Source organism: Sphaerulina musiva (assembly GCF_000320565.1).
Source record: "Sphaerulina musiva SO2202 unplaced genomic scaffold SEPMUscaffold_7, whole genome shotgun sequence".
NCBI classification, from domain to species: domain Eukaryota; kingdom Fungi; phylum Ascomycota; class Dothideomycetes; order Mycosphaerellales; family Mycosphaerellaceae; genus Sphaerulina; species Sphaerulina musiva.
Window position 1 is genome coordinate 681,119 of NW_016017389.1, and position 18,981 is coordinate 700,099.

At 47.4% G+C, this 18,981-nt stretch overlaps 7 protein-coding genes across 7 annotated transcripts; 6 read left to right on the plus strand and 1 right to left on the minus strand.

The window, feature by feature from the left end:
• Positions 1-497: 497 nt before the first annotated feature.
• On the plus strand, positions 498-1,017 carry SEPMUDRAFT_118502 (uncharacterized protein; the record flags this gene model as incomplete). Its single annotated transcript, XM_016901433.1, has 3 exons — positions 498-647; positions 702-808; positions 870-1,017. 3 exons carry the CDS (start codon positions 498-500, stop codon positions 1,015-1,017), a joined length of 405 nt encoding a protein of 134 aa, XP_016759323.1.
• An 8,105-nt stretch (positions 1,018-9,122) lies between these two features.
• Positions 9,123-10,489, plus strand: SEPMUDRAFT_109305 (uncharacterized protein; the record flags this gene model as incomplete). The annotated part of the gene is made up of 2 exons (XM_016900777.1): positions 9,123-9,168; positions 9,237-10,489. The coding sequence occupies 2 exons, from the start codon at positions 9,123-9,125 to the stop codon at positions 10,487-10,489; spliced, it is 1,299 nt and encodes a 432-aa protein (XP_016759324.1).
• Positions 10,490-11,771: 1,282 nt separating this feature from the next.
• On the plus strand, positions 11,772-12,294 carry SEPMUDRAFT_118504 (Hydrophobin_2-domain-containing protein; the record flags this gene model as incomplete). The annotated part of the gene is made up of 4 exons (XM_016901434.1): positions 11,772-11,844; positions 11,922-12,062; positions 12,116-12,201; positions 12,256-12,294. The coding sequence occupies 4 exons, from the start codon at positions 11,772-11,774 to the stop codon at positions 12,292-12,294; spliced, it is 339 nt and encodes a 112-aa protein (XP_016759325.1).
• A 2,106-nt stretch (positions 12,295-14,400) lies between these two features.
• Positions 14,401-15,711, plus strand: SEPMUDRAFT_150200 (uncharacterized protein). The gene is made up of 4 exons (XM_016906016.1): positions 14,401-14,940; positions 15,047-15,235; positions 15,299-15,381; positions 15,453-15,711. The coding sequence occupies exon 1, from the start codon at positions 14,420-14,422 to the stop codon at positions 14,876-14,878; it is 459 nt and encodes a 152-aa protein (XP_016759326.1). The 5' UTR covers positions 14,401-14,419; the 3' UTR covers positions 14,879-14,940; positions 15,047-15,235; positions 15,299-15,381; positions 15,453-15,711.
• SEPMUDRAFT_126789 (Hydrophobin_2-domain-containing protein) lies at positions 14,980-15,700 on the plus strand. The gene is made up of 3 exons (XM_016902101.1): positions 14,980-15,235; positions 15,299-15,381; positions 15,453-15,700. The coding sequence occupies exons 1-3, from the start codon at positions 15,082-15,084 to the stop codon at positions 15,483-15,485; spliced, it is 270 nt and encodes an 89-aa protein (XP_016759327.1). The 5' UTR covers positions 14,980-15,081; the 3' UTR covers positions 15,486-15,700.
• A 270-nt stretch (positions 15,712-15,981) lies between the features above and the next one.
• On the plus strand, positions 15,982-17,060 carry SEPMUDRAFT_134399 (uncharacterized protein; the record flags this gene model as incomplete). Its single annotated transcript, XM_016902638.1, has 4 exons — positions 15,982-16,128; positions 16,189-16,325; positions 16,463-16,581; positions 16,692-17,060. 4 exons carry the CDS (start codon positions 15,982-15,984, stop codon positions 17,009-17,011), a joined length of 723 nt encoding a protein of 240 aa, XP_016759328.1. The 3' UTR covers positions 17,012-17,060.
• A 386-nt stretch (positions 17,061-17,446) lies between these two features.
• Positions 17,447-18,909, minus strand: SEPMUDRAFT_134400 (kinase-like protein; the record flags this gene model as incomplete). The annotated part of the gene is made up of 5 exons (XM_016902639.1): positions 17,447-17,761; positions 17,807-17,951; positions 18,005-18,312; positions 18,369-18,691; positions 18,746-18,909. 5 exons carry the CDS (start codon positions 18,907-18,909, stop codon positions 17,592-17,594), a joined length of 1,110 nt encoding a protein of 369 aa, XP_016759329.1. The 3' UTR covers positions 17,447-17,591.
• Between the last annotated feature and the right edge of the window lie 72 nt (positions 18,910-18,981).

An 18,981-nucleotide genomic window follows, 5' to 3' on the forward strand; every position in this document is an offset into this window, starting at 1 on the left:
TATATATAATTAGTACGCGTTTTACTATATAGGTCCTAGATATCTATACTTGTATATATATATCGTTTAATTATAGATATCTATATACTATATATATATATATATAACCCCTGCTAGCAGTTATCCTAGTAGTAGCGAACGAACGGATAACAACTTATATTCGAAATTAATAACGCCTGGGGGGGGCGACTTACGTATAGTTCTTATACTTATTATCTAGAATAACGTCGGCGGTACAGTGGTGCGGTAGAGTGTTATTAGTCCGGAAAGATAGGTAGTATCGTTGCCCGGCGTGACTAATGCCGGGATTCGGCAGCTGCCTAAACCTTAAATTGCCCTAGTAGGGTAAATTTACTTTCTCTCTCTCACTTCACTACCTTACTACAACACCTCTACAACACCCGTACCTCCGTACCTTCACTAGCGCCGTCGATACCTACCTTCGTAATCAGACCGAGTTCTTCTTCAACTACTATACTAACATTAGAAACCTTACTATGCCGAAACGCAAGAGCAATGCCCCAGAGGCACTAGCAAACAAGCGCGCAAAGCTCGGCGCAGCCTCGAAGTCACTCGAGGAGTACTCCCTCAAGCCAAACACTTTACGAGACCGAGAGCGTACTGCCGCTATAGACGAAGAAAAGAGGGTATAGGATCGATACCGCAAAGCGCGCAACGAATCCTTCGCGCGATTCAAAAAGGCACAAATCAAGGAGTATACGAGTTTCGAAAGCCTCGCTAAAGATAAGCAACAGGAACTTATCGAGGGCTGGAGAAAGATACATACAAAGGAGTATGATCAAAAAGCGTAAGTGCAAATGTGGTCGGCGGATATAGTCGGCAGATTTGAGTACTAACTTCTGATTTAGTATAAAGAAGCAGACTGGAAAGAGTACAACACTTCCTCCCGATAAGCAGGCAAAGATTGATGAAGCCGACTGGTTTCTCGAACTCGGCGATATCGACTCTAAGGAACGATTAACATTCCAGAAAGAAGACCAGATTAAGTGGGAATAGGAGTATCTATCTGTTGGCGAGGAGTGCGACAAAGGGGTTGGCGGCCTTAGCAACTATTGCCTTCCCTCGGAATCAGTTCTTAATCCATTCTCGACTCTACAGATAGAGGAAGCGAGGGCTAAGTCCATTGGTACCTTTGCTATCCAGGCATCCTCTTCCACTTTTTCGACGGCCCACAATCAATAGCGCTCTTCTATTCACCACTTCTGGGACAAGATTGTTATCCTTGAGAACCTGGATATACCAAATGAGAAAGGCATGAAAGAGGTCTTGAAAATCGTTGGCAGCGAGACAATGAAGGTAAATATCTGCCGACCATATTTGCCGACTACAGAAACTAATCACAATTCCAGATTTGTATTAAAGAAGTCCGAATGCCATTACTACATAAGATCTTCTCGCCTATTGAGCGAGCCGTTTGCCGGAATGTCCTATCGTAGGATACCAAAGCTCAAGCCTACTATAGAGGGCGATTGCTAGGCCCTTCTTGGCTCATTCCCGCTACCTACGACTATGCAGCTAACGGCTTTTTGCCTTTAAAGACAATGAAGGAGAACAAGCATCTCGCAAAGATAGCGTACAAGATGTGCGAGAAAGAGAACTCTCTTACGAAGGAACAGACAATGTGGCTAGCAGTAATGGAAAGCCTTATCTATTGTGGCGTAAAAGAGTATACTGGTATTACTCTCGAAGCTATCCTGCTCCTCCTCCTCCAAGAAGACGAACTCTGCCTCTCGATTTCTGGTCTCGAGGAACTGGTTGAGAAGGACAAGAGACTGGCTACCCTTGTTAAAGTTTAAGACTAAGAAGCGGAAGCGATAGGTAAATAGCAAGCGACGCCTGAACTAGGGTTTCGATAGGTTGGCTCGGATGTAGCAGAATGTCGGCATATCCTATTGGCTATACCCTTGTTATAGCGTAACACTATGATTGAGTACAGGAAATTCTCTTTCTTTTTCCCCTTTCTACTCCTACTTCTTCAAGATACCTCTGGACTTTTACGCTATTGTCGTCTATCTACTATGTTTTCGTCCTCCTTCTCGTCCTCCCTAGGAGTAGGAAGCTCCCGGCTCGAATCCTCCTCCCAGCCCGATACCTCTTCCGGGACCCCTACGCGATCGAGCGCACGGCTACGCCAGCGCTATAGGACGACACTCAACGCGCCATCGAGTCTAACACTAGGTCGACGCCGACGACAACCTGACGTTAGGCGGCGTAGAACGAGACGGCCGAGTCCAGTAGAAGAGGAACTAGATAGTTCCCTTATTCTCCCTGTCGAGCCTGATTATGTAGGAGAGTAGGATATCAAGTCAAATTGCTAGCTATGGAGGCTTAGGTATAAGGACAACTTTGAGCGTTGGTACGAGGTACGGTAGTGGAATTATACCGGAAAGCGCCTTAAAAAGCGGAACGGTCGTACTATGTTCGATCGGTCCCCAATTACCTAGGGGAGTAAGTCTCGGATATCTTAGGTATAGGATTTCCTAGAGGAGGGAATACTTCAAGAAGATGCGACGCCTAAAGTCGTATACAGATGCTGTAACGCTGTACTAAAACACCCAGCACTAAATACTAGTACAACATCTGTCGAGAAGCATCTCGACTCCTCGAACTGCTAGGAGAAACAAGATGAGCGAGGGTTTACAAAGGAGATGTTTACGGCCGCGAAGCATCGACAGGTAAGTACTAACTAACGCCGACTATACCTGCCGACCACGTCTGCCGACTACGTCTAGCTACTTATACTAAGACGATATTTCTAGACTGTTAGCAATCCACGGTAGACAAGGGACCTAGGCTACACACCAGACGATTTCCCGCGCCTATGCTTTGAGATGATTGTCGACAACGGTCTACTATTCCAGTTCTTTGAACGACCCTCGGTGAAACAGACTTATATAGCACTACTTCCGGGACAGGTCGAGACAATTCCGTTCAAATGCGCGTCGACATACCGAAGGATGCTCGATACTAAGGTTATAGACTCCGCCGACTCCCTTAAAGCCCGTCTCGCTAGAAGATTCAAGATAGCTATCGCGTGTGATGGTTGGCAATCCAGGACTATAAAAACCTCATTCCTAACTATACGGGTCTACTGGATTGACGACCAATGGACTTAGCACGAAGGGATGCTTGGTTTCCCTTATATTACTAGCCGTTATACTGGTGATCATCTTGCGGAGATACTATTCGAGATCTTACAAGAGTTCGAGATTGAGCGGCGATTAACTGCTATTACGTGCGACAACGCCTCTAACAATAAGACGCTACACAATGCGATGTAAGGACACTTGCTATACTATTATTACTCTCCTCTAATATTCTATAGTGTTTCAGCGATTGATACTTGTCAAGAGAGGTACGGTATAACGGTTACTAAGCTACTAACGAGCTTGGAGCAGCTACCTCTCTATCCAGGTACGGAGACTAGTCCCGAATCAGAGATAGGAGAGGAAGAGGAGGAGGCAATTGCGGAGTGTGATCGAGGTAGCCGTCCGGAGCGATTTCCCTGCTTTGCCTATACTGCTCAACTTCCCCTAAAGGCCTTTTTCGACCGCCTAGGGCTTTGTCCTACGAACGACCTTTCCGAATTCTGGGATTACGACAAGGATAGAAAGATATTACAGAGAAGAAGAGTCCAGAGCAAGCAAATCAGCCGTCCTTAAGCTGATAGTATGCCCTATCTTCTTTTGAAGGTAAGATTAGTGTCTACGCCTAATAAACTATGAACCCTTCTACCTCGAAAGTATAGTCGACTCGCGTGGTCGGCAATTATAGTCGGCAGTTCGTTACTCTAGCTAATCTTGATCTCTAGATCCGGAAGCTTTGCGTCTTTATTAACTCGAGCTCCTAAAGGTTCGAACAGTTTATCGACCTCTAGAAAGAGATGCTTTAAAAGAAGCAGCCATTTGCAAAGCACCGTCGGTAGAAAGGCGTTCAAGATCGTATCCTAAGGGTCGTTCAAGACGTGAAGACAAGGTAGTCCTTAACAACGTTAATGCTCGATCGCTTTAGCAGACTCTAAGTGGTTATTGAATCTTATATCGAGCGACTTGACCTGGGTGAAGACATAGGTATCGATTCCGAAGAATAGCAAAGGGTAGAGTACCTTATCGACCTTACGAAACCATTTGCAGCGGCGACAGCGGTGATTGGAACTACGAAAGGTCCGACGATTCACCTTGTCCTCGTATACTACAACAAGCTTTTCGATATTCTGGAGGAGGCGATGAAGCGACTCAAGAATAAGCGGATACCCTAGAAGAAGGATGTCTTTCAGGCATGCGAGGCTGCTTGGGCTAAGCTAGAGAAATATTATCGAGATACCTGGGATCGATTTGGCGATTACTACGGTATTAGCGTCCTCCTTACCCCCTGCCTTAAGCGGAAGTTCTAGGTACGCGATGACTTTGGGGATGAAAGTTACCGCGCGTATTACGAGGGTAAGCTAAGGGCAGAGTGGGAGAAGAGCTATCGTTCATTATCGAGTACCTCTACCTAGCAGGGCCGTTTTGGAAGGAGTCGGCACAAAGGCTATATCGACTTTACTCTTAGTAGGAGTATAGAGTCTTCTCAAAGTCAAAGACGCAGCACTAACGAGGATGACGAGCTCGCCGACTATTTGGACGCTGATATGGATGAAGGGGATCCATTCGAGGTACTAAAGACGTGGTCTTCAATGGAGTCTAAGTACCCTACTCTCGCATTGATGGCGCGGGATATTCTCTGTATTCCTGCCGCCGGAGTTAGGTGTGAGCGCGATTTTAGTATCGCTCGACACCAAAGTCGTTTCAATCGCCAATACACCGCAGCAACATTCTCTGGATTGATGGTATCTCGTTTTCGCTATCGGGACGATAAGTACGATGCTAGAGTTCTTATCGCCTAGGAGGCTACAGAGGTTTCCTAAGCGCTTCTTAGTACTCTAACTTCACAGGAGATCCTTAGTGAAGACCGAGAGCAGACGAAAGATCTTATGGAACGGATCAGTAACTTAGATGCGATTAGCGATAACGAGGGTGATGTAGTAGAGGAGCCAAGGCGATCAGTACGCCTAAGCTTCAAGCTTGCGCAAGAGTGCCTCCGGGATGCTACGAGACGATTATAGGGAGATTGCTTTAAGCTTGTATGAAGTTTACCTGCCGACCATATTTGCCGACTATATTTCTTAAGATTCAAAATATCACAACTTGTAGCATAGCGTATATATAATCCTGAGCTTCTTCATTCAATTTAACTATAATCTTCACTTTCGTATCTATATCGGGTTTATATACAGTTTCTTTTCTTATGCCTAGTCCAAATAAATCGCTTCTTCGCTCTCGTTAGGGCACCCGGTTTCTGGGTTTTTTATTTCTATATACGAAGATTCAATACCCAATGGGTACGCAATACCCACTAGGTATCGCAATACCTACTGGGTTTGTACCCAACCCGATGGGTTGGGTATACCCAGCTAAATACCTATACCCATTGGGTATTGCCAATACCCAACCTACCCCACATACCCACCAGGGTGGGTTGTACCTATAATGAGGCCTAGGTATTATATAGTTGGTTAAGGTACTCCCGGGAGGTAACGTTGCTATAGTAGTCCTTCTCGATATAATTAATAGTTACCTTCTCCTTGAATTCCGCCTAGTTGTTACCGGGTAGGTCGAGGCCTTCGATCTTAGAGCGGGTAACTATATCGTATTTAAGAAGAAAATCGTTAATAACCTCCTTTTCGTCCTTACTTATATAGTACTTGTCCCTTATTATCTCGTAACGACGGAGAGCGTCCGTAATGTTGTTTCCGTTAAATATAAGGTTGCCGTCGGTACTAGGTATAGGCGGCTCCTTCGTAGACCTCTCGCTCCTTTCGGTAATTTTCTCTATTATACTAGCGACGCCGGAGGTTATCGAGGATATAACGTTTTAGTTCGTTACGAGGAGCTCTATAGCCCGGTACTATTCTTCCGCGCTTATCGGTTTCGGCGTAGTAGGATAAGCAGAGCTACTCGACGGAGTTAACGTAGGTATAGACGCCGAAGGTCTAGCCGCGGCTAGTCCGGATCTAGATACTATATTAATAGAGCGGTTTCGGATCGAGATATTAAGCTGTCGATCGTACTCGTCCGAGTCTATAGAGGCGTTCTTAATCGAGTCGGTATAGTAGGGGCTATTAGTAACGGGGTCGGAGTGTTCGGTAGCTAATATCGTTCTCGTTCGTTAGTACGTATATATACGGGTTCGGTACGTTCTCGTTCTTTAGTATATATATATATATATTCGTCTTTAGTCTTGTTTTCTGTCTTAATCTCCTCGACTATATATAGTAGTACTTTAATCCTACTCCTTTCGGTTAGGCCCTAGGGGCCTAACCAAATCCTAACCCCTTTCGGTACCTATATTACAGTTAGTACAACTCAAATCCCGAATCCCCTCTTCCGTTCTGTAATATTAGTCGGCCGCTTGTTCTTGCAGCCTATACCTCGCCGTCGGCCTCCCCGTAACGTCTATTATCTCTAAGGCTAAAGACCCCTTTCCTCTAACGTCGCGTTAATCACTTTTCCCTACCTTATATTCATAACCGTATTATATCGTAGCTTGCCCTATACCTGATTAGGAACTATACCCTTCCTTATACCGAATTAGGAACTATGCCCTACTATATCGTATCGTACCTTAACCTTATACCGTATTACCTAGTATAGGAACTACGCCCTAGGAACTGCGCCTAATTAATCTCAAACTTTGTTGTTTAATACTATACTTTCTCGTACCGCGTTATAATAGTCTCCTTTTTAGAGTCAAACGCGTTCCCTATCTCCTATCCTATCCCCTATACCTATCCCTTTTTGCCCTCCTCCTCTAACCTACAACTATTCCTACTCTTGCATTTTGTATATAATAGCCCTACCTTTGGCTCTATTTATTACCGTAAAGCCCTCTCTCCTACTACCGTCCTCGAGTAGACGATCGGATAGGCCCGGCTTACGGTAGGTCGCGGCGTAGCTCCGCGGTAAAAGGGGTAAGATAGGTAGAGGTCCGGAAGGACGTAGAGATGCCCGTAGATAGCGGGAATAGTAATATTAGAAGACAAAGCGCACTATAGGGTAACGACATCAATTATAGTAGAGTAGGTATCCGTACGTCTACGTCCTGATTATGTCCGTCCTCTCCTCCGTCCTAAAAAGAAGAAAACTACCCTATATAGCTACCCGCCGGAAGTAGTACGGCCCTCCCGGGCCGTCCGGCTCTCGGCTCTACCCCGACGCCCTACGTAAAAGAAACACGCCTAGCCGCTCAATACTATATAGGTACTTAATCGATATACTTCTTAACCTTCTTATCAAATAGGCACTTTCTATATACCCGGTACGAAATGTATACTTTACAATCCGCTACTATAGCTATACCCTTTTTACGGTATAGTTTATATACACCCCTAGGGCGACTAATACTAAGCTCTTGTATACGACCTGTCCTCGTCTATCGATAGGTATTATCGATAAGCTTTGCTCTAGCAATAGTACGACGGCTAGCCTCGTTTGCTATCTATCGCTCCTTAGAGATTAACTACTATTTATCCTATATAGTAGGGCGACGAAAGTCGAACCTTAAACCTATAGGACGACTAATACGTCTCTTCTCTAAAGCAATAACGAAGACGTCGTTATTATCGCTCTTGTTGTCTAGTAGAGGGGGCGATAGCGTCGTATAGCCTAGTAGAGTAGTATAGCTAGACTCGCAATCTAAAGGACTAGTATTCTTGTTGTTCTTAGTTATATTAAGTATAACTAGAGAGAGCCGTATTGTATACTGTATATCGCGATTCAATTAAGCTTTAACGCTATTATCGATTAGTATTTTATATTTACTACTAGTATACTTACTACCTAGGGTAAATATCTATTAGATAACCTATATATCGCGCTTATAGCTACTTATTATCTCGCCCCGCTAGATACGTACTACTGCTGCGAGTATAGTATCTTGTACTATAGAGAACGTTAGTAGGTTTCGAGAGCGGCGATCTTTACGGCCTAAAGATATATTAGTATAGCTTTAATCGTTGTTTTATTAATATCTAGAGATAGGTAGGCGAGCGTAGCTATAACAGTTATAGTAGTATATTAAAGAGAAGAATAAAATTAGTCCTATATTAGCTATATAACTATAGTACCTACTATGCTCTTGTCGTACAATCCTCTTATCTTTATATATAGAACACTTAGAGTAGTAGGAGATCGTAAAAGCCTAGGAGAATTGCTACTATCTATTTATAAATACTTTGTAAGTAGTCGTTTATCCTTAGAAGAGGTAAGGGGTAGGTAGGAGGTCTATATATCGTATAATTAATACTAGTCTTATATAAACGCTAAGGGCAGGGAGGTACATTTCCGCTTGCGCTCGTTAGGCTATAAGGCACAAAGGGGCTTAATAAGCGCACTCTCGCTTCGCGAAACATTGGATTAGGTAACACCTAATCCAACTACATATTATGTGTGAGCCACCGCACAAAAATCACCGCAGCTTTGCCAGCCATCAAGCTATGCTACAGCACCTGAAAGCTCGCCACCAGTCTTTACTGGAGTTTGTGGAGGACGACCTGTAGAACTTTCAAAGACCCGTCCAGCTGGCATATATTGGAGAGGGTTGGCAAGTCAACCTCGCTACCTGCCTTCGGACTTCAGCAGAACTGCCGCATGAACACTCTGTCGGTAGTGGATATTCAGATCTGTGCGCGCTCATTCAGAAACCGTAGATGATCTCACAGCAAGCCGGCAGGGCTCTTCCAGGTGAGGTTATGAGCACTCCATAGGGACCATCTCAGTCGCATCCGCTATCAGCTTGAGTTACGCAGCAAGATATCCTAGGTTTGGTAGTTCAAGGCTGGCGAGACCGGAGTGGAAGGTCAGAGAATGTGCCTTGCATACTCTGCGGCAAGAAAGCACTTGGCGTATCTGCTGAGGAATGCTGCACGAGACAACAATGACGCGCGCTATGAGAGCCGCGACAGTATAGATGGCGATGTAAGCTGCTGTAACAACCAGCATCCAGTTAGGATCCTCAAAAACCCACCGCTACCCTTGTCGAGCAGATCGAAGACGAAAACAATCATGGCTACCCTGCTTATCACCTTTGGTGCTCTTGCTCTGGCTCAAGGTATGTGAGAATCCTCATCGTTCACAGAACTCGTTCGACCAACGCGACGTAGGCTAACTTTCTTACAGTATTCGACGATCCTACCATAACGCCGGCTCCGGCCCCAAGCTCGTCGAATGTACTGCTATTCCCTGGCATCGACGCTAGCGGGCCATGCAAGAACATCATATGCTACGACTACATCAACACATGCTCAATTAGATACGGCACCTGCTATCCGGCCTGCGGCGCACATGCGAGACCTACTTTTGCCGGTGCAGGTCCATGTGAAGGTGGCCAATTCCGCTCAAGCTTCTCGAAATCCGAGAACATCGCTACAAGGGCGGTGGACGCATGCGGCTACAAGTGCGATTATCGTACGGACTCATGCTCCAACACATTTGGTCCCGGATGCTATACCTCCTGCTCTGGTAGCCCGGCACCACTCTTCACAACTCCCGTTTGCGAGACTGCCGCGCCGCCTGTGCGGACTGTTCTGGTCACGCCAGTGCCAGCGGAAAGAACTATAGCTTTAGCTGTGCCCCTGGATGCCTTGAACAGGAGGGCCCCTTATGCCAACGTAACGAGCGTTGCGCCATTCGCCAATGTTACGAGCTCTGCGCCCTTTGCGAATGTCACAAGCTCTGCGCCTTTTGCAAATCTCACTAGCTCTGCGCCTTTTGCAAATATCACGAGCTCTGCGCCTTTTGCGAATATCACGATCTCTGCGCCGTTCGCCAATGTCACGACTCCCGCGTCCGTCGTCGATGTCACTAGCTCTGCACCTTTCTTCGAAGTCACTAGCTCTGAACCCGCTGAAAGCTACTTACCAGACGAAATACCCGAGGGAGGCGCGACAATCGGGGCACAGTTGGCAACAATGCAGTCTCAAGTCTATGGCTATCTTCCGGTAGCTGATATCATGGACTCTCCAGCTACTGAGGCAAATCAGGATCCAATCGCAGTCGCTACACCTGCTTTCACGGACACGACCACTACTGCAGATTATGAGTCAATGAGTACTACAGCAGCTGCGATCTCTCTCGATTCGCAGTCGCTTAGTTCCACCAGCTTCTCGTCAGAACTCGTCTCCTCGTCTGACGTAGCGTCGTCGTCGTCGTCGTTGGAGGCTCTTCCTTCAAGCGGAATGGCGTCGACGTCAGAATCGGCTTTCTCGACTGAGATTACATCAACGACAGAATCAGCTTCCTCGACTGAGATTACATCGACGACAGAATCAGCTGTCTCGACTGAGATTATATCAACGACAGAATCAGCTTCCTCGATCGATGTAGCCAGCTCAACGGCAGCAACGGCTCTCAGCATCCCGCAGACTTTGTAACATGGCATTCATTCTCCTTCTGCAATCATGTTGTTGGCGTAGTGGCTGAGTATGGTAAGATGATTCAGCCTATTGGGCGACACGGTCGACGAATATAGAGCAGATAATATTACTTTTTTAGTTGCAGACGGTATTCCATCTCAGCTCGTAAAGCGTGAATTGAAGAACGACTGCACGATTCAACTAGCGATTATGATAATATACGGAACACTATCACTCAACAGCCTACCTAGGAGAATACTATGCCACAGGTGAGCGGCCTCTCCGGTCTTCGGAGAGGCCGTGATACACCAAAACCGGTATAGTATTCCGTATGAGCGGGACTTCCCGCTGCACGGTCCGAGGATCCCGTTATCCGAAACGCCTCTCAAACTGCATCGAAGTCATCAAAGTGCTGTCGACATCATTCTTCAGCATCATCGAAAAAGGGGTCTCGAAGCCCGTTACTTAGTTGTAGTCGGCTCTTCCGACTACATTAGTCATAACGGGCGACACGTAGCTCCTGTCCCCTAATCCAGACGAGTCAGTCAGTATGAGGGCTGTGATGGTTTCTTCTGACGTCGACGACACAGGAGTGCGGCAGAATATCTTGAATTGATGATGGTATGCGATGCATCAAGTTGTACTGCTGGATCGAGTGTAGGAGGTATGCTGATCAGTATATGTTAGGAAACACGGCGGGCAAGGTATCCAGGCACATCTATAGAGCCGCACCAATCGTGTCCCTCGCGTGTGCAAGAAAGTAAAGTCCTGCCCTGCTTGCTGCCTATGCTTATGCTAAGGGGAAGTTGCACGTGGCAATCGTTCGTCCAAGTAATGAAAGAGTCAATTATCAGAAACTCGCACGTTCGACGCAGCGACTCGAGAGTAGTACGACGATACGAAGGGTTGTGACAGGACACACAGCAGTGATCGTGCAAGTGTAATTGGTACCAGCACCATCGATCCAAACCAATTCGACACGGAATATCGCTCCATCTGGCTCGTGAAAGGGTCCGCGACGGTTTTCTTGTTTCGAGATCGATTAGCCTTCCATGTATTGGACTTCCTACTCATCTCTGGTGATGGCGAAGCAACATCTTCTTGGAATAGCTAGGCAAACGTCAGCGAACAGCGAACATACAAAAGAGTAGGTCTTGCCAGGACAGTTTGTTCTCATCATCAGCATCAGCATCAGCATCAGCCTCATCACAACACAGCAACAGCACCACTCGCAACAACGCTCCTTACAACACTCACTTCCAACTTGAATTCAATTCTCTCCCAACACCACACAGCAAACATGCGCTTCTTCACCTTCGTCGCTACTACATTGGCTGCTGTCGCCATGGCCAGCCCAGTCCCAGATTCGCAAGGTACGATTGGTTCGGTTCCTCCAAAAGAGTTTCTCGGTCTCTCGAGTTCGTTATGGTGACTGACAATGATCATTCAGGCGGTTATTCAGCACACGGTGGTAGCGGACAGGGAGGCTGGAATGGTCACGCGGAACCCCTCTGCCCTGCCGGTCTTGCCTCCAACCCCCAATGCTGCCAGGTTGATGTTGGCGGTGTCTTGGATTTGACCTGCCAGACTGGTGAGTCGGCCTGTCACATCTCCCAGTTTCGAACATCGCTAACTATTGTTCAGCGCCTGGTAACCCACACAACATCGATCAATTCCAGCAGGCCTGCGCCTCCATCGGTCGCTCGCCACAGTGCTGCAGCATCTCTTTGGTATGTCCATGTTGTTCTGGTCTTAGTGGAGCCTACAGCTAACCACTCCTTCAGCTCGGAAACGAGCTCCTCTGCAACAACCCACTCCCATAGAGAACCAGACCAGCCGGGACCCCAGAACTGCTCTTCTTGAAATCAGCTTTTTCACAGTTATATTAATGTATAGCAAGCAAAGGCCAGAAAAAAATGTACAGTGTAAATTTAGCAAATTCAATAGCAATTGAAGCAATGGAGCTATTGGAAACATGAGTTACTGAGTTGTCAAAACACACATTGCCCTCGATGCGACAACGCGATGCAACCATACGACGCGTCAACACGACGCGACAGCGACAGAGACAGCCTTGCTCGAAGAAGATCGAGCGATGCGCAAAAGCAAGAATAAGAATTAGACACTTCAGAGATAACGATGCTACAACGGCGACAACAGCGGCGACGGGAGGAATACCAAACTAGTTAATCGCAGGTCGATCAACCAGACGTTGGATGCGATGAATTTGGTCAGCCAGATCTGGTCCCCACGAGCAAAGCACACTATGTTCACATGTTGTTCATCCAAACACTCGGGCTCTGCCAACACATGCGCAACGTTGTATGCGAACACTGATACTCTTTGGGTCAGCTGCTGCCTGTAGAACTAACTACTATACCTTATTAACCTCACTCACATGCCCACATGCCTGCTGGCTTCCACCTACGTTCGGCTCCAGTTTTGCTGACAGGGCAACCCTGCTATTATCATTCACTAGAATTTCCCGTCTATGTCGATCACCATCTTTTTAACGCAAAAAGAACATCATTACAAGTTTACAACATCAAATTCATCTGCAGCCTGATCACGATAAGGAGTGGCACGTCGAATCGCGAGCCCGTATGCAAATTGGAAATGCAAACGCCACAGCCAGCACATGCAGGTACCATCTTTCCCATCACCTACTGGCAAAGCACTGTCCTCAACATGGCCGCGTGGAGTGTATACAACTATACATACATGCATCTTCACGGAGATGGGATCTCTTATCCCGGACCTAGCTACTGATAGACTTTCGCCGCAGATGTCATAACCTATGGCCCCCCCACAATACCTTACCAGAAGGATACCCCCAAGCCTCTCGTGGCGTGTCGATCATATCGGCATCCATTTCAATTCTGGACGGCACTTTGATTTATTGCAGGATCGTGATGAGATACAGCACAACCAACAAGGACACAGTCTTCTCGACGCCGCCCACCCACCGCCACGTCGTAGAGCAGAAATTGCTTGTTGCTGCTGGCCAAGGAGAATGTGGTAGGTTGACGCGGCGGACGAGATTTAGTTCTACGGGAAATGGCCAACAAGCTCGGACATGGCCACTGCCAACAAGCTTGTTTGGACGCCTTGCCATGAACGACTCCCTCTCCATCTTCAGTACGGTCCGGGATAGGTCAGCAGAATTGCTCAAAGGAGAGCCTGCGCCTTGCACATGGACATCCCGACCGATGACCTGTAGTGGCCAAGCAGTGAGCACAGGGCCGATGCATGAACCAAAATGATTCCAAGTCGGACAGTGAGACTCTCCGTGCTCCGTGCCTCTATTCTCTCTGCTCAACAATGAGCATGTGTGCCTGTTCCTGAACTCCTGGAGACACGCCGCTGCCGTCTTACCGGACGATCACTTCTATGCAAGGCGAACCGCCACTTCTTCCAGCCTCCACGGCCCGTCCGGGTCACTACTCGTGCAGTCCCAAGTAGGTAGTCCGTGGGTCTGGATTGGCTCGCGCTCTCTTGACTTCACACTTGAGAGATGTTGATGTGTGCGGACCTGTCGTCAGATCCGAGCACATCCTCTCTCTACACTAGGAGCTACCACCCGTAACTATCCCACGCTAGCTATTTGGACAAGCAACTCTAGGCCGTTGGAATTAAGCTTGAGTCTCGCAAGAAGATCGTCGTACGGCATCATTTCTTCAATAACGGAGTGAATTGAAGACTGATGATTCCATTCTGCTCGCACACCACGCAACGTGTACTGAGTCTGAGTAGACAATCCAATGGAGACTGGTCTCGCGAATGAGGCTATTGCACCAGCTTTTGGCCATGTCCAGAGCGCGGTCTTGACCTAGAGTTATGACTCTTGTACACCTGGAGGCCTTTCCAGTATAGGTACAACACCGGGCACTTGATTGGCTATGATGATATCCCACACTCATCGACCTTTTCCATCTCTCCACTTCGGAAATGCAAGGGGTCGATCTCACTAGAAGTCGGTACCTTTGGAGCTCCATGTTATTTGAGTATGTATCTCTTGGCTCACTACCATTTCTTAGACGACGAGATACGATATCACCGTTGCCGCGATTGGCTCCGGGGGCGACGCACTGGTCTCTGTTGACGTCGACTTTGGCACCGTCACACTTGCATGAAGATCTTCGCAGTTACTTTTCTGCGGAAGCCATGTTGCCAGTCGTCTGTGCTAAACACCCGCGACTCGGCGCCGTTACGCTTGCATGGTATCATCCCATGGCCTGGGCTACTCTACAGAGCATTTTCTTTTCGGGATCGCTCGTGTCCAAGCTCGTCACACACCGTGCTCGTGCCAGTGTTGACGAGATCGACACTTCTTCGTGGGATTGTGGGATGGGATGCGAGATAAGGCCCGAGACCACACATTCGACGTCCGACGTCAGACAGATGTAACGTGGATACGAAGCAGACGGAGGTGAGGCCATGGGCATGGAAACCAGAGATATAAGTATCCTCTCCCAGCACCTGTTAGCATTCTCTCATCATCCCAACAACGCACCATCACTCCAGACAACACAGCTTCACTTCCAACAACAGCAACACCAACACCACCTCACTCACCAAAAAACCCTCCCCCAGAACCCACAAACGCCAACATGCAGTTCACCATCCTCGCCTTCGCCGCCATGGCCGCTGCTATCCCAGCCATGATTCAGGAGCGCGCTCCGGGTTCCGTCTGCCCAGCACTCGACACCCCTCTTTGCTGCCAGGCCGATGTCGATGGAGTTGTCGACGTGACCTGCGAGGCTCGTAAGTATCCACCCTCATACCTTCTCGAATTGACCCAGACGCTGATCTTTTTCTTCTCGCCAGCTTCCGACACCTCCTCCGTCAACGCCTTCAAGAGCAGCTGTGCCTCGAGCGGCACCACAGCCAAGTGCTGCACTTTGCCTTTGGTATGTCCCGCTCTTACTGCGAAACCATTTATCAGACAGAATACTTTTACTGACAACAATAACCCTCGCAGGCTGGTGATGCTCTTCTCTGCAGCTCCCCATAAATGCATTATGTATGGGGCAACGGGGAAACATCCAACCAACCCTTTTTTCATGAATGGAATATGACAAAGTCGGAGAAGACGAGAATGAAGAGGAGGATTTCACGAGATACATTTACATTGTACTGGCTTTGTATTCTTAACAACAACAAAATTCTTTTTTGTATTCACAGACAGAATTTTCTTTTGTTATCGAGAATAGAGACATAACAGATTTTTCATCTACTTACTTTACATCACTTTTTCCTTTAAGTTAATTCTAGCTCCTTTACAAAAGACTTCTCAAGATCTTATCAAAGACGTTTCCTATAACAAAACAGATTCGGACGTACCTCCGATTCCGAATTTCAGTTCCACGACTTATTTTAATCTCTATTGGCACCGCAAACAAAATAGTAGACAGCCCGCCATGGATCTTCATTCACCACCTAAAAAGAACAGCCATAAAAACTCCCCTCCTTCTCGCCACAGCCCCACAGCACAGAACAGCAGCAACAATATGCCGCCTCCTCAACAAGAAACCTACTCCCTCCTCTCCCTCGACGAAGAAGTCGACGAAGACCGTACCGCAAATGCCCAGTATGCTCCCTTGGAAAATATGCTTTCTGCGACATTTTTGGTTGTCTCGTTGCTCGAAGGACAACATGTTGGCCCCGATCATCATCATCATCATCATCATCATCATCATCATCATCATCATGTACAGATGCCAGTATACTCCTATGCCATTCAAGGCGGATTCTCGATGCAGTTGCGTGGAGGTCGGCAGAGTACGCGGGATGTGGACGTTGTGACGAATATCAAGATGAGGGGAGTTTGGGAGGCGATTAGAGGGGAAGAACGGTAAGTTTTATTTATTCGGTACCGTGTAGGTAAGGTAGGTAGTTTTTGCTTTGATATGACTGACTGTAGGCTGGCTGTTTCTGCATACATGTGATAAATTTTTTTTTATTCTGACCTTTTTGGGAATTTTAATGTAGTCTGGTGATACCGGATTCACGCTTGGTAGAAGGCATCGTGAAGGTGTTTGTCAAAACGGGGCCGGAGTACGATGCGTGTGGGGAAAGACATCGGATTGAGATTGATATTAAACAAGCAGGTAATCATAAGTGGAAATGTTCGATGTTCGGATCTCGAAATCTCTCTTCTTCGCTCTCCCCATGAAGCTATTATTATATTGCTCTAATACTTCACTTTTGATTCCTACAGGTTTCCGTCGCTCTCCTCGGATTCTGGACGGCAATAGTGTCGAAGTCGTCGGACCTTTTCCACTCTTCGGCAAAGCTCTACATTTCAATATTTTGAATATTGCTTCGATGATGCGGATCAAGATAGAGTGCTGCCTCACTCGCGAAGAAGTTCGGGATTTCGAGGATGTGAGATTCATGATGACTTCTCATGGAGAGCAGGTGCGTGCGGCGATCGAACGGGGTGTGATCAATGAAGACGAGCTGTATGAGGTCTTGTCGCATGAAAAGATGGGAGACGAGGCGACCCGTGCTCGTCTCAGCAACATGGTGACTTGGTAGAGCTGGGTGGTCCATAAGAAACTCTTTGATTGCGAGCAGCGGCTTCGGGTCCAATTTGCAAAAACAGAATGCAAAATTCCACTAAAGTCCTTATTCAGTGCCTCCGTGCATCAAGGCTTGCCATGCGTAAACACAGCGAAGTCACGCATACCCCCCATCCCTCGCCGACACAGTGTACTAGCTCGGGGTATACACGTATGACCGCCTCGAGTGGAGGTGACACCAAGCAGCTGATGCGAAAAGCCTAGTGGCTCGTCACATAGGGTGCGCTCGCCTCACGATGAAGGATGTCAATATACACCGCACACTTGGTTTCACCTGGTAGTGGTGTTTATTGGTAAGATTGAAGATGTCCCGTACCACCGACAATGCCGCTGCCATCACTGTGCAACTCCACCTTGCTAAGGCCAGCGAAATATGTACTATTTATTCTTTGTAACTCTTTTCATACCTATACATGAACATCTCTTTCTCATGTGACTACTCGGTCTCTGCCCTTCAACGGCAGTCGAGATTTTGTAGGTATAGCATTCGACAACATATGGAAATGGGTCTTGTTACCTTCCCGTGGAGCGATGACTTATTCAAATTGTAGCCAAGAATGTTTCAAGAGCTCGGATGCGGAAGCTCGCTGTTCTGGATCCCATCTGAGCATGTGCCGCAAAAAATCAAAAAATGGTGCGTGTTCAGGCTCCATGTCCACGCGCTCTTCTAGCGATACCTGCTCAGGCTCCCCATGTTTGAGATTCCCTATGATGCTTAGCGCTGAAATGTCCAAAGGAATGAAGTCCGTACCTAGTTCGTCGAAGTGCTTGTCTTTTGCGGCGCAGCGAAGTAAGAAGTTTGCTGGCGGAGGGCCCAGATACTGAAGCATTAGCTTGACTGTCTCGACTTCATTTGATTGTCCAAACAGCCGCTCTCCGAGCGCTAGCTCCCAGACCTGTTGATGAACTCTAATTAGCTGAGCCGGCACTGGGTACGTGATTTACTAACAAGGACACCTAAGCTCCAGATGTCGATTTTGCTATCCCAGCTTGACCCGAGTAGGACCTCCGGAGCACGATATGGTAATGCCTGAACCGTGCCAGTGTGTGGAGGGGATCCGACTTTTGCCGAACCGAGATCACATAGAATTGGATATGTAAGTTCGTCCTGTCTCATCTCTCGAGATCGATAAAGAGGGAATCCATCCGGACTCATCTTGGCAAAACTTGGGCTTTCTTTCTCGGAAGCTACGAGGGCTTTCAAGATGTCCTCTTCATTGTCAGGGAGCGTGATCTGGATATTATCCAATTTGATATCTAGATCTCCTGCGTAAGTCGTGCTAATTCCAAGATTGACTGCACCGTCGACTTACCCGTGTGAATGACATTGTGCTCATGGAGAAAATTTACAGCGTGTAGAATGTAAATGATCATCCGGCGGACCTCTTCAATGTGAAAAGATTGCGAAGTCCTCCATGATGAAAATTCTAGGAGGCTTGGTCCAAGCGGCTCGAAAATGAAGCACTGATGATGATGGCCATCGGCAATAATGGTGAAGATGTCCTCTGGCTGGCGCACGCAATATCTCCCGGGATTCTGGGAGTTCGCCGCGTGATTATGAAGATGCTTAAATACGCGTGCTTCTCTTGTATCGCCTTGGTTCGCCGTCGCGAGTTTCATCACCTTGAACGAGCTGCTGAGCCGCGAAAGCATTGGTTATTGCGGCAGATGGGGAAAAGTAATGGCATACTTCTTATAGGCACAGAGCCAGGTGGTGGAAGTAGCACCATAGCCCAGCTTTGCTTGTACTTTGTACTCGTCTCGAATCACTTGCCCAACTTTCGCTGGGTAATAGCGCGAACTTTTGAAGCACGTGAGACTCTCTTCTTCGATAGGCTCGGGAAGCGCGGACATGTTGCGTGCGTTCGTCGGGTTCGATTTAGATATGGAATGAAAGAGAGTCGCGAGAGACCTCGCTCGTTGTGG